The sequence below is a fragment of the Mytilus trossulus genome, chromosome 2, assembly GCF_036588685.1.
Source record: "Mytilus trossulus isolate FHL-02 chromosome 2, PNRI_Mtr1.1.1.hap1, whole genome shotgun sequence".
NCBI lineage: Eukaryota > Metazoa > Mollusca > Bivalvia > Mytilida > Mytilidae > Mytilus > Mytilus trossulus.
Window position 1 is genome coordinate 58,756,577 of NC_086374.1, and position 13,782 is coordinate 58,770,358.

At 30.7% G+C, this 13,782-nt stretch overlaps 1 protein-coding gene across 1 annotated transcript; it reads left to right on the plus strand.

Annotated features, from left to right (window-relative positions):
• Window positions 1–1,340: 1,340 nt before the first annotated feature.
• LOC134705900 (epidermal growth factor-like protein 7) lies at window positions 1,341–13,157 on the plus strand. The gene is made up of 4 exons (XM_063564614.1): window positions 1,341–1,443; window positions 8,561–8,641; window positions 9,731–9,828; window positions 13,039–13,157. The coding sequence occupies exons 1-4, from the start codon at window positions 1,370–1,372 to the stop codon at window positions 13,155–13,157; spliced, it is 372 nt and encodes a 123-aa protein (XP_063420684.1). The 5' UTR covers window positions 1,341–1,369.
• Window positions 13,158–13,782: the final 625 nt, after the last annotated feature.

Below are 13,782 nucleotides of genomic sequence, written 5' to 3' on the forward strand. Positions count from 1 at the left end.
ACCAGGTTTAATCCACCATTTTCTACATTTGAAAATGCCTGTACCAAGTCAGGAAGATGACAGTTCTTGTCCATTCGTTTTTGATGCGTTTTGTTTTTTGATTTTGCCATGTGATTATGGACTTTCCAAATTGATTTTCCTCTGAGTTCAGTATTTTTGTGATTTTACTTTTTTCCAAAAATAAAAACTCTTTATAAGCGTATTGAGTTCGCAAAAAAAGTGCGGTGATAACTTGGTCTAATCGTTGAGGGATCGTTAAAGAAGCGTAATGAGGACGTAATAGCATCGCGAAAGCAACAGAAATTTACATTGTCATACCGCGAACTCACCACGATCTGAATTTTTTTTTAGATCGCGGTGAGCGTGGTACGATAGTGGTCTAGTGGGACTGGGACTTTAAGCCTGATTTTAAAAGGGCCTTGAGGTAAATTCCGATTGATCCAGGTGATTTGCATTTGGTTGGTTTTCAGTGGGATAATAACTTTTTTGTGAATCGTGTTCTTCCTAGTGGTTAACGGTCTAGTGCTTTGATTTATCTCAAGTGGATATAATCGGTCAACCAAATGAATCATCCTTTTCTACTTTCAATGTTGATATTCTTTTCCTTTATATAGCTGAACACTACTGCTAGATTCATAATCCGTCTTTTTTTTTAATCCTAAGTTAAATGTAACATAAACGAGGTTTTTTTATTGACTGGCTAGTCAATAATGCAACAAATATGTGTTCGAACTTAATATGACAAATTAAGATCAATTTCACTGCTTTGAACGAAGCATAACTCCAAAATTCCGCTTTTAATAATACTTCAAACAAAAGGCATTGTATTTCCAATTTTTGTCTAAATCATAGCTGTGCCCTTTTTATTACGTTTTCAATTATTCTAGAGAAAAGGTACACATTTTGTGGAATTTTTATTAACTATTCTTATTAAACTTTAAACGTATGTAACAGACTTAATTACTACTCTATGTATGGACCTGACATAACTGAAAACGTTATCTAAGAGTCACACTTTATTACAAATTACAAATATAATATACTTTCATTTAACATACATTAAATGTTGCTGAACATATCTACTACTATTATTGTTAATGTTTGTGTATAACAGTAGAAGCTTAAAGTTTCTATAGTATAAGAAAAAGAAAAAATGAAGGTTGTGAGTACTTTTTAATGATACAAAATTGTTTTCCATGTGGGTTTAAATCTCAAAACACTATTTTTAGTTTTTAGATATAAAGAAACCATTCAAGTTATTTCACGTATAGTATTACAACAGTATACAAAAGAACTTCCTGATATCATCTACAAATATATACATTGGACTTTAAGTTCCATTTTAGAGTTTTATTTAGCTTGTTCGATTATGAACATGCTTACAGTGTTCTCCCTATTTGGTCTTTCTATGATTCTACAGTCTGATGTCAGTGCATTCTCAAGGTAAGCAATACATAATTAAATGCGACAGAAGTTTACCGATAAAAAAAAATATTCGTTTGATATTTGCAGCCGATAAAGATTAATAACACCAAACAACACACACTATGCATACAAAATTAAACGAAAAGAGAATAAATAAACAAAAACACTATTGATACATTTAAAGAGGCTGTCAAAGTAATATTCACCGATTTGACTCAATTTCTCGTATTTGATTTATAACCATGTAAAACGTTTATTCAAATTATTTAAAGTCTAAAATAAACAATTTACAGAGCAAGGGCTTAATAAAATGTAGCTAAGTTTTGTGTGTATTTAAGCCTAACTTGATGCCATCTTATTTACTATCGAGTTGACCTGCGAGTTTAATTTCATATTATAGATTAAAATATATAATATATATTAATCATCGTTTTTAGTTGTATAAGAATGCTTTTTGTAGATCGAAACAGTTATCAAATGATTTACCTTTGTTTCACTTTCAATATTGACATTCTTTGTATTTAAAAAAACCAACACACAATGCACGCGTTATTCATCTATAGCTAAGAGATTAAATTGAAGTTCACATGAATACGGATTCATTGAGGTCGAATTATTCATATGCAAGTGAATAATTCCTTATCAATGTTTATTAACTTAATTGGACAATTTTGATCTGTTCGTCACATTATGCGTTGATTTTCAATGCCCTATATATACAAAGAGACATTCAGAAAATCGTCAAAACAACCCAGAGTAAACTTTTTATGATAAAAAAGATGATTTGTCATTTTCTATCTTTAATTGTCCACTTTTAGATGGTGACGTTCCATTGTCACCATCTTGTGGTGTTTATATATCTCAACTTGTAAGATTCGCTTGTGTATATAACAACTTATTAGATTTCAGAGAGAGAAATTTGTGTATTATAACTGTAAAATTATTAAACCAGGGTTTTCGATATCACAAACTAGTAAAAACCTTTTACTAGGACATCTTTCGTAAATTTAGAAAAAAAAAACATGCAGACATCTCATAGGTACAGGTATTTCAAGTCCAATTTTTGCTGGTAACATTATTCACAAAGCTCGAAAAATGTCGGCATTCACCGTAAAACCTAACAAAACCTTTAAACCGAATTATTAAGAAGGGGTATCGTTACTTATCTGCTGTCAGAACATAAAAGTTGCATATTTTGGCTTTAGCTATTGATTCACTTATAGGGTCTTTGCATCGGGAATAAACACATTTATTAAAAAAACAGGTGTTTACATGATACGGGTCTTTTTATATATTTATGTTGCTATGTTACTAAAAGGTCCTAGACCCCTACGGAGCTGGCATGTCAGTTAACTGCTTAAATGATAGTCCTTTGTTGATTTATGTATCATTGTCATTTTGTTTAGTTTCTTTTGTTACCTTATCTGATATCGGACTCGGACTTCTTTGGGACTGAGTTTTACTGTGCGTAATGTTGTGGTTTTGGTTTTTGTTTTACATTGGCTAGGTATAGGATAGGGTTGAGATTTAAAAAGAAACATGTTTAACCTGCTGCATTTTTGCGCCTGTTCTTTGTTAGCCTTGTATAGATTTTAATTATAGTTCCTAGTGTATACTTCGGAGTTTAGTATGACGTCCATTATAACTGAACTAGTATACATTTTGTTTTTGGGACAGCTGAAGCACGCCCCCGGGTGCGGGAGTTTTCAGCTGCATTGAAGACCTATTGGTGGCCTTCGGTTGTTGTCGGCATTTTGGTCGGGTTGTTGTCTCTTTGAGACATTCCCCATTTCCTTTCTCAATTTTATTTGAAAGGGTGTTTTTTGTTTACAATCTAAACAAACACTTTCTTGTGGCATCTGAAACCAGACGTTCCACTTTTATTATACGAAAATAATGGCGAAGAGTTTACGTTCAGTGTGATTAATTTGAAATGCAATAAACACAGAAGTATTAACAGACGTGGCTTTACAGCTCTCTGAACTCAAATTAGTTTAAATTATACAGAGTTATAAATACTATAAATGGTGGCCTATATTTTCTTACATCTGCTTCATTTGAAATACGGTGGATATGATATTTATTTTATTGGTTCTCATACCATGATATCTCATATTTGTTATCATGCAGTTATGTAGTTTTTATCATACAATAGTTGTAATGGGTTCTTTCAGAAGTTACTTACAAGAATAGATAAAGTGAGGAGAATATGTTGCGTTTTTTTTTTACGTTTACTGCTTCCCTTCAACGATTGTTTATTCAGCAGAATATTTCTATTAGCAATTTTATGAAACTTGTTTTATTTAAATACAAATAGATTAACATTTAATGTGCTCTGACGAGTATTAATACAGCAACCGTCGCTCTACTCTTAACATAATTTGTTATTCCCAACTGACATGACTGATGTACATACCAGTTAGACGGTTGGATTAAATTTCAACAGACCATGCAAGGACTTCCGAGTAGTATACATACATAAATTAGTGTATGCTTCACCGATATACTGCACAGGTAACTTACAGTAAAACTTCCTGGTGAAAGTTACAGATTATTTGCAGACAATTAATACGAATATAAACTATTGTCTCACCTCTTCGTATTGTCTTTCTCGTGTTTCTTGACCTCTAACCACATCGGTTTGTATCTATAATCGTTTTGCTACTTCTTGTCGTAAATGTTCCAATGTCCCTGAAGCTGGATGTGTACCTTTTGTTAATGCCAAATGATGTTTTTACGAGAATATCAATCAGCAATTATTCGTGTTAAACCTAGAATAAACTATAAATATTGCCCAATAAAGAACAGTATTTTTACTACTAAATCTAAAGATCATTTTTATGTTCACCTGATAAACGTATAACCGAAGAATGCTACAAGCCAAACTTATATAAGGGTATATATACTTGCATTGATAGGGTATACTGAAAATTTTACCCTTTCACATCGATTACTGTTTCAAATAATAAGCAATTAAACTAATAAAAAAGTTCCGGAACTATCCGATGCAATTTCCTTGTAGTCATGTCACATGTTACCTAACCTTATCTGTACGTTCTGCACATGTCAGGCGCACCACCAAACGGTGTATTTGGGATTTGCTATATACACCGGTCATAATCAAAGAGTTGACACTACTTAATTCAATCATTGTCACAATGTTTCATATTGTAGTATATTAATCAGCATAAAATGACAATACAAATACTAAAAATCTAGACTTAAAGTAAGGCGTAGGTACAGTTTCCAATTTGTTAGCCGACATGACGTAAGAATGGCGAATAGAAGAATTCAACTTTATTAAGAACTAAAATGGAACAATGCTGTTTAAAATTAAAAATTACTCCATTCTAGGCCTTTTTGTTTTCCAAATGCTTCCAAATACTTTTATATTACCAAAAGTTGATAAGTTCCAGATCTACAGGTTCAAACAGAAATGTTTGAAAAGTTGAGAAAACTGTGCATCATATAATAAGCATTACTTTATCAGATGAGAAGACCAATACTAAAAATCCTGGTTGAAATAAAACTTAAACCTATTAAATACGTTAATTCAGTCACGGACCAGCAATACCGCGGGTGTTTTCGAGTATAATATATTTCTAACAGGATTCATCATTCGGACGGATTTTGACGGCTTTTATTTCAAATTTCAAACAAAGCTGTTATTCTCCGAAATTACCCACTAAGTAATCGGGCGGTGGAATGTTTATGATTTCTAAACAGAACCGGACCATTCAACATGTAATTTGATAAAAAAAACCTTTTTTCCTTGGAAATAACAACCACACCTTTCTGTTGAACAACAAACACTGTTATTGAATCATTAAAATACTACATTTTTATAAGTTCTATCCAAATATGATGTGCTTCATTTTTTGAAAGACTGCTTATAATTTGGCACAATGCTCTTCCTGCAAGTTGAACAAAAAAAGCTGTTGAACCTCACAGTGTGCAGGCCCCTTTAAGTTATCTTTTTCCTCCCAAACCAGTTTTTTAAATATGTATGTAAAACATTCTGACTGAACATGTAAAGTCAAAGTGGATTTATTAAACTCAACATTTTGATTATGCATTTTTACATGTGCTGGTATCGTAACTCTAGCAAACGACCCTTTAACGTTCTGTATTGCTGCTGTATACAGGTCCTTGCTTATGGGGTTGATCTAAACATTACGGACATGTGCCTTGGCTTTTAGCTGTCAAATCTTCAAACTGTATGATTTCAGGACCCTGAGCCTCATCTGTGTGCGCTCTCCATTCCTATCGACATTTTAAGGCATTTTTGTAGACCAAACAGGATAACAAAACTAACTTCTGATTACTTCACTATTAGTCTATCTCCTGATTTGAATTATCAGAAATCAATTATTCAATATGACAAATTGTCCGTATAAGGATAAACTAAAGCTACTTTATGCACTGAAAATCGATAAAATTTACTTGTATTCGAACTCCTCAAAATTGTACCTTAAGTTTATACATGTATCAACTTTTTCTAAATTTTATAACGTCGTCTCATTCTGGTTTCAAAGAAATAAAAATCTCTTACTTTTAAAATGCCTGGAGATTTACGACAAACATTTCAGATGCTCTTTTTAGAAAACACAATAAAAACAAAGAAAAACTAGAACTGTCTAGTTAAATTAAAGAGATTTGATATTATGCGTACACAAATATAACAGAGTCGACACGTGAATTTAAGTCATACCATCAATATAAAGTGCACAGTATAACATTTGATAATGAACGAAAACCGTATTGTATAGTCAGATAAAAAAAAAAAAGGCCCCAACATGACTCTATGCGTGAAAAATTTCAAACTAAATAAATATTGGCCTCATTTTAAACAAACAAACAAAAAACGATATGGCAAAGAGTTACCAAAAACATATATACCGACAGGATGTAGAATCACACAATTTCAGAAAAAAAATAATGTTTAGCTTCACATATTTTGTTAGGTTTTAACTAAAGTCTGTCAGTACACATAAATATTTCCTTTTTTTAAATTAGATAAACGAATTTTATAATAATTCTTTTAAAATTCTACAGAATTGTTTAATCGTCTTACATTCAATTCAAGTTTCATTCGGACAAAGAATGCCTGAGAATGATATAAATTTGGTGTTCACAGTACATACCATACATTTTTCAATACAGAAACATAATTTAACAATAGGTGATGATATTTAAGTATAAAATCCGATATGCTGTCTGCATTATTTTTATAACACCCGTTTGTTCAATTGCATTTTGTTTTTGTTTTTACATAAAAGTATCAACGCGTTTTGTAAATAATATTCTGTGTACGGCCCTTAGTCCACGAACAACTATTGCATCAAACACGATATCTATAAATATATAAAATCATTTTCCCAGTTCAGTAGTACAAAATATTTTGATTGCATTTACCCTGAATCTTAAGCAGATTACGTTAACCCCAAATACCAGACACAATTGTAGGTTACACAGTGCATTTCCTTATTGAAACGTGCCTTGTTGTTGTTTTTTTTTCAGTTAAGGTAGATCATAAGTAAATATTTTTTGAGACAGAATTTTCTTATACTTAGCCAAAATGAAGATTTTACGATGTTCGTTTCAAAAATATAATAAAAAGTATGGGTCACCGTGTTATTTTTCAAACTATGAGTCGTTGAATATTGCCTAAATTCGGTTAGATTGAATTGTTCATGGAAAAACACATTTGTGTGCATAAAAAATAATCTATGAGATACAATTTTTAAAAAAATTGTGAAAAGATTGGTTTTGTAATATATTTTAAGAAAAAATGGTGTCACCGAACTTTTACGCGTTTTGTAAATAATATTCTGTGTACGGCCCTTAGTCCACGAACAACTATTCACTAACCAATTGCATCAAACACGATATCTATAAATATATAAAATCATTTTCCCAGTTCAGTAGTACAAAATATTTTGATTGCATTTACCCTGAATCTTAAGCAGATTACGTTAACCCCAAATACCAGACACAATTGTAAGTTACACAGTGCATTTCCTTATTGAAACGTGCCTTGTTGTTGTTTTTTTTCAGTTAAGGTAGATCATAAGTAAATATTTTTTGAGACAGAATTTTCTTATACTTAGCCAAAATGAAGATTTTACGATGTTCGTTTCAAAAATATAATAAAAAGTATGGGTCACCGTGTTATTTTTCAAACTATGAGTCGTTGAATATTGCCTAAATTCGGTTAGATTGAATTGTTCATGGAAAAACACATTTGTGTGCATAAAAAATAATCTATGAGATACAATTTTTAAAAAAATTGTGAAAAGATTGGTTTTGTAATATTTTTTAAGAAAAAATGGTGTCACCGAACTTTTACGCGTTTTGTAAATAATATTCTGTGTACGGCCCTTAGTCCACGAACAACTATTCACTAACCAATTGCATCAAACACGATATCTATAAATATATAAAATCATTTTCCCAGTTCAGTAGTACAAAATATTTTGATTGCATTTACCCTGAATCTTAAGCAGATTACGTTAACCCCAAATACCAGACACAATTGTAAGTTACACAGTGCATTTCCTTATTGAAACGTGCCTTGTTGTTGTTTTTTTTCAGTTAAGGTAGATCATAAGTAAATATTTTTTGAGACAGAATTTTCTTATACTTAGCCAAAATGAAGATTTTACGATGTTCCTTTCAAAAATATAATAAAAAGTATGGGTCACCGTGTTATTTTTCAAACTATGAGTCGTTGAATATTGCCTAAATTCGGTTAGATTGAATTGTTCATGGAAAAACACATTTGTGTGCATAAAAAATAATCTATGAGATACAATTTTTAAAAAATTTGTGAAAAGATTGGTTTTGTAATATATTTTAGGAAAAAATGGTGTCACCGAACTTGTTTTCTTGCTACAAGTAAAAAGAAAAACATTCCCTATCAGTCTAGTATTTTTTTTTTACTAAAACAGTTATCTTCCCTTAAATGGCTCATTTGAAAAAAATAATTCTAAAAACAAACACAAAATGATATTTGTTTAAGTATTTTGTTTATACAATAAATTACCAATTTTTCTTTATTTTATTAAACAGTCTTACCTTAAATTTTTCTTAAATGTTTAATTAAGTCTCTTCATTTTTCTTTCTTTTTTTATAGTTCTGGCTCTAATGTTTGCAGTGTACAAGTGTGTACATGGCAATTGGAATATCGATGTGCTTACCGCACATGGAACGGAGTGTAAGTATTACTTTTACAAAGACTATCAAAATGCGAGATTTAGTGTGATGTTATTATTTTCATTAATTATTCAATCACACAATGCATAGTACTAATACAAAGGTTTTTTTTTACATGTACATGTATTATACTTCGTCTTAAATTTGAAACCATTAATTTGAGATATTTAAATCTACGATATTAAATTCTTTTACTTACCTGGGTGTGACTTGAATTGATTTCAAATTGGCCAAAGGGCCAAGTGAGCTTTTCTCATCACTTGGTGTCTGTCGTCAGTCGTCGTCCATCTTCAAAAATCCTTGCCTCTGAAACCACTGGGCTAAATTCAACCAAACTTGGCCACAATCATCATTGGGGGTCTTGTTTAAAGAATGTGTTCGATGACCTGGTCCACCTACAAAGATGGCCGTCATGGCTAAACATAGCACCTAATGGTAAAATGTAGATTTTGACTTATATCTTAAAAACCAAAGCATTAATAGCAAATCTGACACAGGGGTAACATTGTTCATCAGGTCAAAAGCGGTATCCACTGAAATTTTCAGACGTATCAGACAACTCGTTGTTTTGTTACTGCCCCTGAATTGGCAATTTTAATGACATTTCTTGAAGTTTTTAATATTTATCTTGAAAACTATTATAGCTAGAAATAAACTGTATTATTGATCAGCAAAGTAATATCTAAAAATAAGACATATGACCGTTTTGTACGGTACTCGTCCGTTTCGTTTCCGTTTTGTGTCCGTTATTCATCCGTTGGAGGTCTGGAAGATAAATTTATCAACGGACTTCTATTCTTGATATTCTTTGGAAATTATTTTTTCTTTTCTTTTCTAACTACGCATAATGTATTTCCTTTCAACGTCATTTAAACAATCATACACTATAATTTATGAATAAATAATATGAAGCTATCAATTTAATTGTGGCAATTTTAAATATATATTCCAGTGTTAGTGTTCTACTGTTTCTGCGGTAAGCTTTGCCCTTTGTGAATTTCTTTATTGTTACATCTTAAAAGAATGAAAATAAAAAAATAAAAACTCATTTACTTAATCATTTATTATAAATGTTTATTTTTTTCCCTAGTTGCTGCTACTATATACGAGTTAAAGTGCCGTATTACAGAACAGACTACTTTTGTTGTAGGGGTTGGAAGTCGAATGATAATACAAATTGTAATGTTGGTAAGTATTTTCTTTTCTTTTAAATATTTTTTTTTTATCTGAATAGCATCTCCGCTAAAATGTCAAGAATTAAAACACTTGATCAAAGAATTTTGTGAAGCTTGACGATGAGGTTTTTTATTATAAAAAGACACCATCTAGGGCAATTGTATGTGCCTGTCCCAAGTCAGGAGCCTGTAATTCAGTGGTTGTTGTTTGTTTATGTGTTGCATATATGTTTTTCGTTCATTTTGTGTACATGAATTAGGCCGTTTGTTTTCTCTACAGTAACAAAAATTATGTTTTTGTGCAAGTTGGATACATTTATCTGTAGCTGAATAGCCTTCAACTGTTAATGATCAGTGTTTTAAGGTAGCACAATACAAAGATACTTTTACTTCCAATCTGCAACCTTTAACATGCTGTTACTTATGTAACATTGCTGTTAATAAGACTGCATATAAATTAATGAAAGAGGTATATATAGAAAGATAAAAGATTAATCTTTTAGATAAATACAATATTTTTGTTATGCAATAATTATGTAATAAATTATTATGCAATAAGTGGAAAAATCTTGGTCACTTCACTTGAATGAATTTAACTCCATCTCCATAACTATACAGGAAATTTTAACGAAATCTTAATCAACACATCAGGAGTAGCTCGCTACAAAAGAGTGTCTCAAACTATCGCTATCGTAACTATGTTATTAGTTTAAAAAGCCTTACCACATACACGTAGACAATGTTTGATTAGTTGTGAAATTTTATCTGTTCATTCTATCTGAAAACTGAGACATGTTTCCGTAGATACTGGCTCTAGGAACAACATATGATAAAATCAACCCTCTCGGGGTATCCATGCACAATCTAATATTAATTGTAAGTGGAAATGTCTTGTTAAATTTTGTAGACACAGTTAACATGATAATTGATTACATAATTGTTATATAATACTAACATTGCATTAATTTGAAAGAGTATTCTGTTAGCTTTCCATAAATACCACTTTTGTAAATTTTCAAGCATTATAAATAAAGTTACAGCATTTAAAATCTGGGGAATCGGAGGTGTACAATCTTTGCATTGTGCTACCTTAAAGCAAAATGACATTGTAGTATTCATGTTTATCTGATCATCAGACATAAACGAAAAACACCAAATAATAATTATTCAAATGTAAAATATATATCTCGTTTAGTGCGATCCATTTTTTTTAACTTAACTATACCAGCTAAAGAAGATTTTAATAGAAAAAAAATCACCAAGTCGTATCTCGGAAAATCCTACTATCTGCTTTGTGTATTTTAAATGCATACTTCACACAAATATAAGATATATGTCATAAAACTTAGATTATAGAATGAAATATTTATAAACAATGGATAGTACTTAGATGCAGTTAAGTGTATATGTTGTCTTTAATTTCAAACATTGCATATCCAAGAATGTGTCCCTCCTCTGTCGCGCATGCGTTAGATTGAATTAGTTTCGGTCAATAAAGAACATGAAAAATTCGTATAGATTATTAAGGATATATTTCTTTTAATGGTTATAGCATGAATACAGTAAACTTTTCATTAATTTCCCTGTGATAGTGAACAAAACAGTTCAATTGTCTTTCATACAATGATTTCAAAATTAAAATAAAGTTAATGAATGACCCGTATTTTTTTAATTTATAAATAAGTAATGCAGTCATGAAAAATTGACTGTCTATATAGAGACATTATTGAATTATTTGTATATGGCACTTTTTAAAAAAAATTATTAATGAAACTTGCATTATGAATGTAAATTTTTCCCTTAGATCATGAAAAACGGGAACAAATAAGGAATACTATGGTACTTTTTATTTCAAAATATCATGATGATAACCCCCATAATTATGTTATTAAAAAATGTAATTTTGCACAATATCGCATCAGAGGTACAATTTATTTGTTGATATAATTTCAGAAAGACAGTAGTCTGTGTGTATAATATGTTATAGATCATGTTTCACAGAATAATAGTATAATATAGTGTTTTTTGTCTTTTAATTACTGACAACATATAACTTACAGAAAATGAAAATTATGGATGTGCTTTAATTATAAGACATACTATTAATATCATTATATTTGTTTATAAATTCCTTCATTAAATTGCGTTTATACTTTTAACAGATGAAAACTTATTTAAGAAATTGTTTGTAGTTACTTGACATCTAGGTAAAGCATGTACACGTGAATTATGACATGATAGTGTGTTACCTGAAGTTTTCCTAGCAGGCGCTGGTCATCTGGAATATTTTTAATATTACCCAACCAATTAAACGATAAAAAGAATGAAACATGTATGTGATAATTAGTGAATGTGTAAAATTACAGTGGTCGTGCTAGTTTTATTTAATGGACTTGTTTATCTCTCGTCACACACCTGAATTTATGACGCTTTTTTTTTATTTGAAAATATGGTAGAGTTTACCGAAAGAAATGCATAATTATATGAAAGCAAGGAGACAAGGACCTCATCGAAAAAAGTGACTAAACTTGCACATTGAACCACATTGTTTTATTTAGACATAGGTATTATTTTTTTTAAATTTAAATGCAATGAGCTCATATTTGTTAAATATATATAGAAAGGCCATGAGTTTGTACATTGTACATGCACAAGCGTAAATTGTTTGCAAATGAAGTTATTTCCCTTGATTCTTGATAACAAATTCGAGTTGCCTCCCTTAAATGCAACAAATTTTTGGATATGGAATTATTTTATGCGAGATGACTAATATTACGTAGCGTCACTTACATAGTATACGAGGATTATTATATATATGACTCGTTTACCATGATAAAATGATAAGACATGTTAAAAGAACTTAAAAGGTGATGATTGGTGCCTATCAAAACGTTTATGTCCTCCGTTAGATTGGAAGTCGTTTGTTGATGTGGTTCATAAGTGTTTCTCGTTTTTTATATAAAAAATTAGACATTTGTTTTCCTGTTTGAATGGTTTTCCCATAGTTTTATTGCCCTCTAAAGATTGCAGTTCAGTGTGAGCCAAGGCTCCGTGTTGAAGGCCGCACTTTGATCTATTATAATGGTTTTTCTTTTTCAAATTGAGACTTGGTTGGATAGTTTCCTCATTTGCACTCATACCACATCTTCTTATACTTATTTAAGAATAGAACTTTTATAATAATATACGTTACGGAGTTTAAAACAAGACATTTTGCTTTCAGCAATCTGCAATCCAGACTGTTTAAACGGTGGGACGTGCACAGCTCCTAATGTATGTTCATGTCGAGATGGATACCTCGGTCAAATATGCGGTGGCGGTGAGTGGTTAAATTCCTTATAAAACACAAAATTTCAAGTTACTCTGTATCAAATAGTGTTTGAGTGGTAAACCGATTTAATAAACACAGCATGTGAATATATCAACAACATTCAACTACATTCCAATTCAGAAATATTGAATGGTATTAACCATAATAATTTCCATTGAGGTGTTATACCACCATTGGTTTTTTTCCCTATTAGTCTTTGTTAAATTTGCGCTTTAAAAAAAATGTACAGTATTTACCTTTATTTCAACCAAAGAAATACTTTGCATGTATAAAGTTAAATCCTTTTCAGTGCTACAGTGTACAGTGAAAATTTCACACTACATTTCATTGCATATAAGAAAGTAACCATCACCGGAAGTAAACAACCCAATTTTTACACTGTTAATTACTGGTTACCTGCTTTGGTAACTATGTAACATTAACGTTCCAAAATATAAAATATATAATATATTTAATACCATTAAATAAAAAGGAATGATGCTTTCAGACACCTAACATACATGTTTATGACTCAGAAAAATTTAAGTGCATTGCATTGCAGGGCTAATTTTCTACAACTGTCAAATTCAAGGGATTATTTGTTTATGCCTACTTTCATATACAACCGGATGTGACGTACCATGATTTGGTGGTATA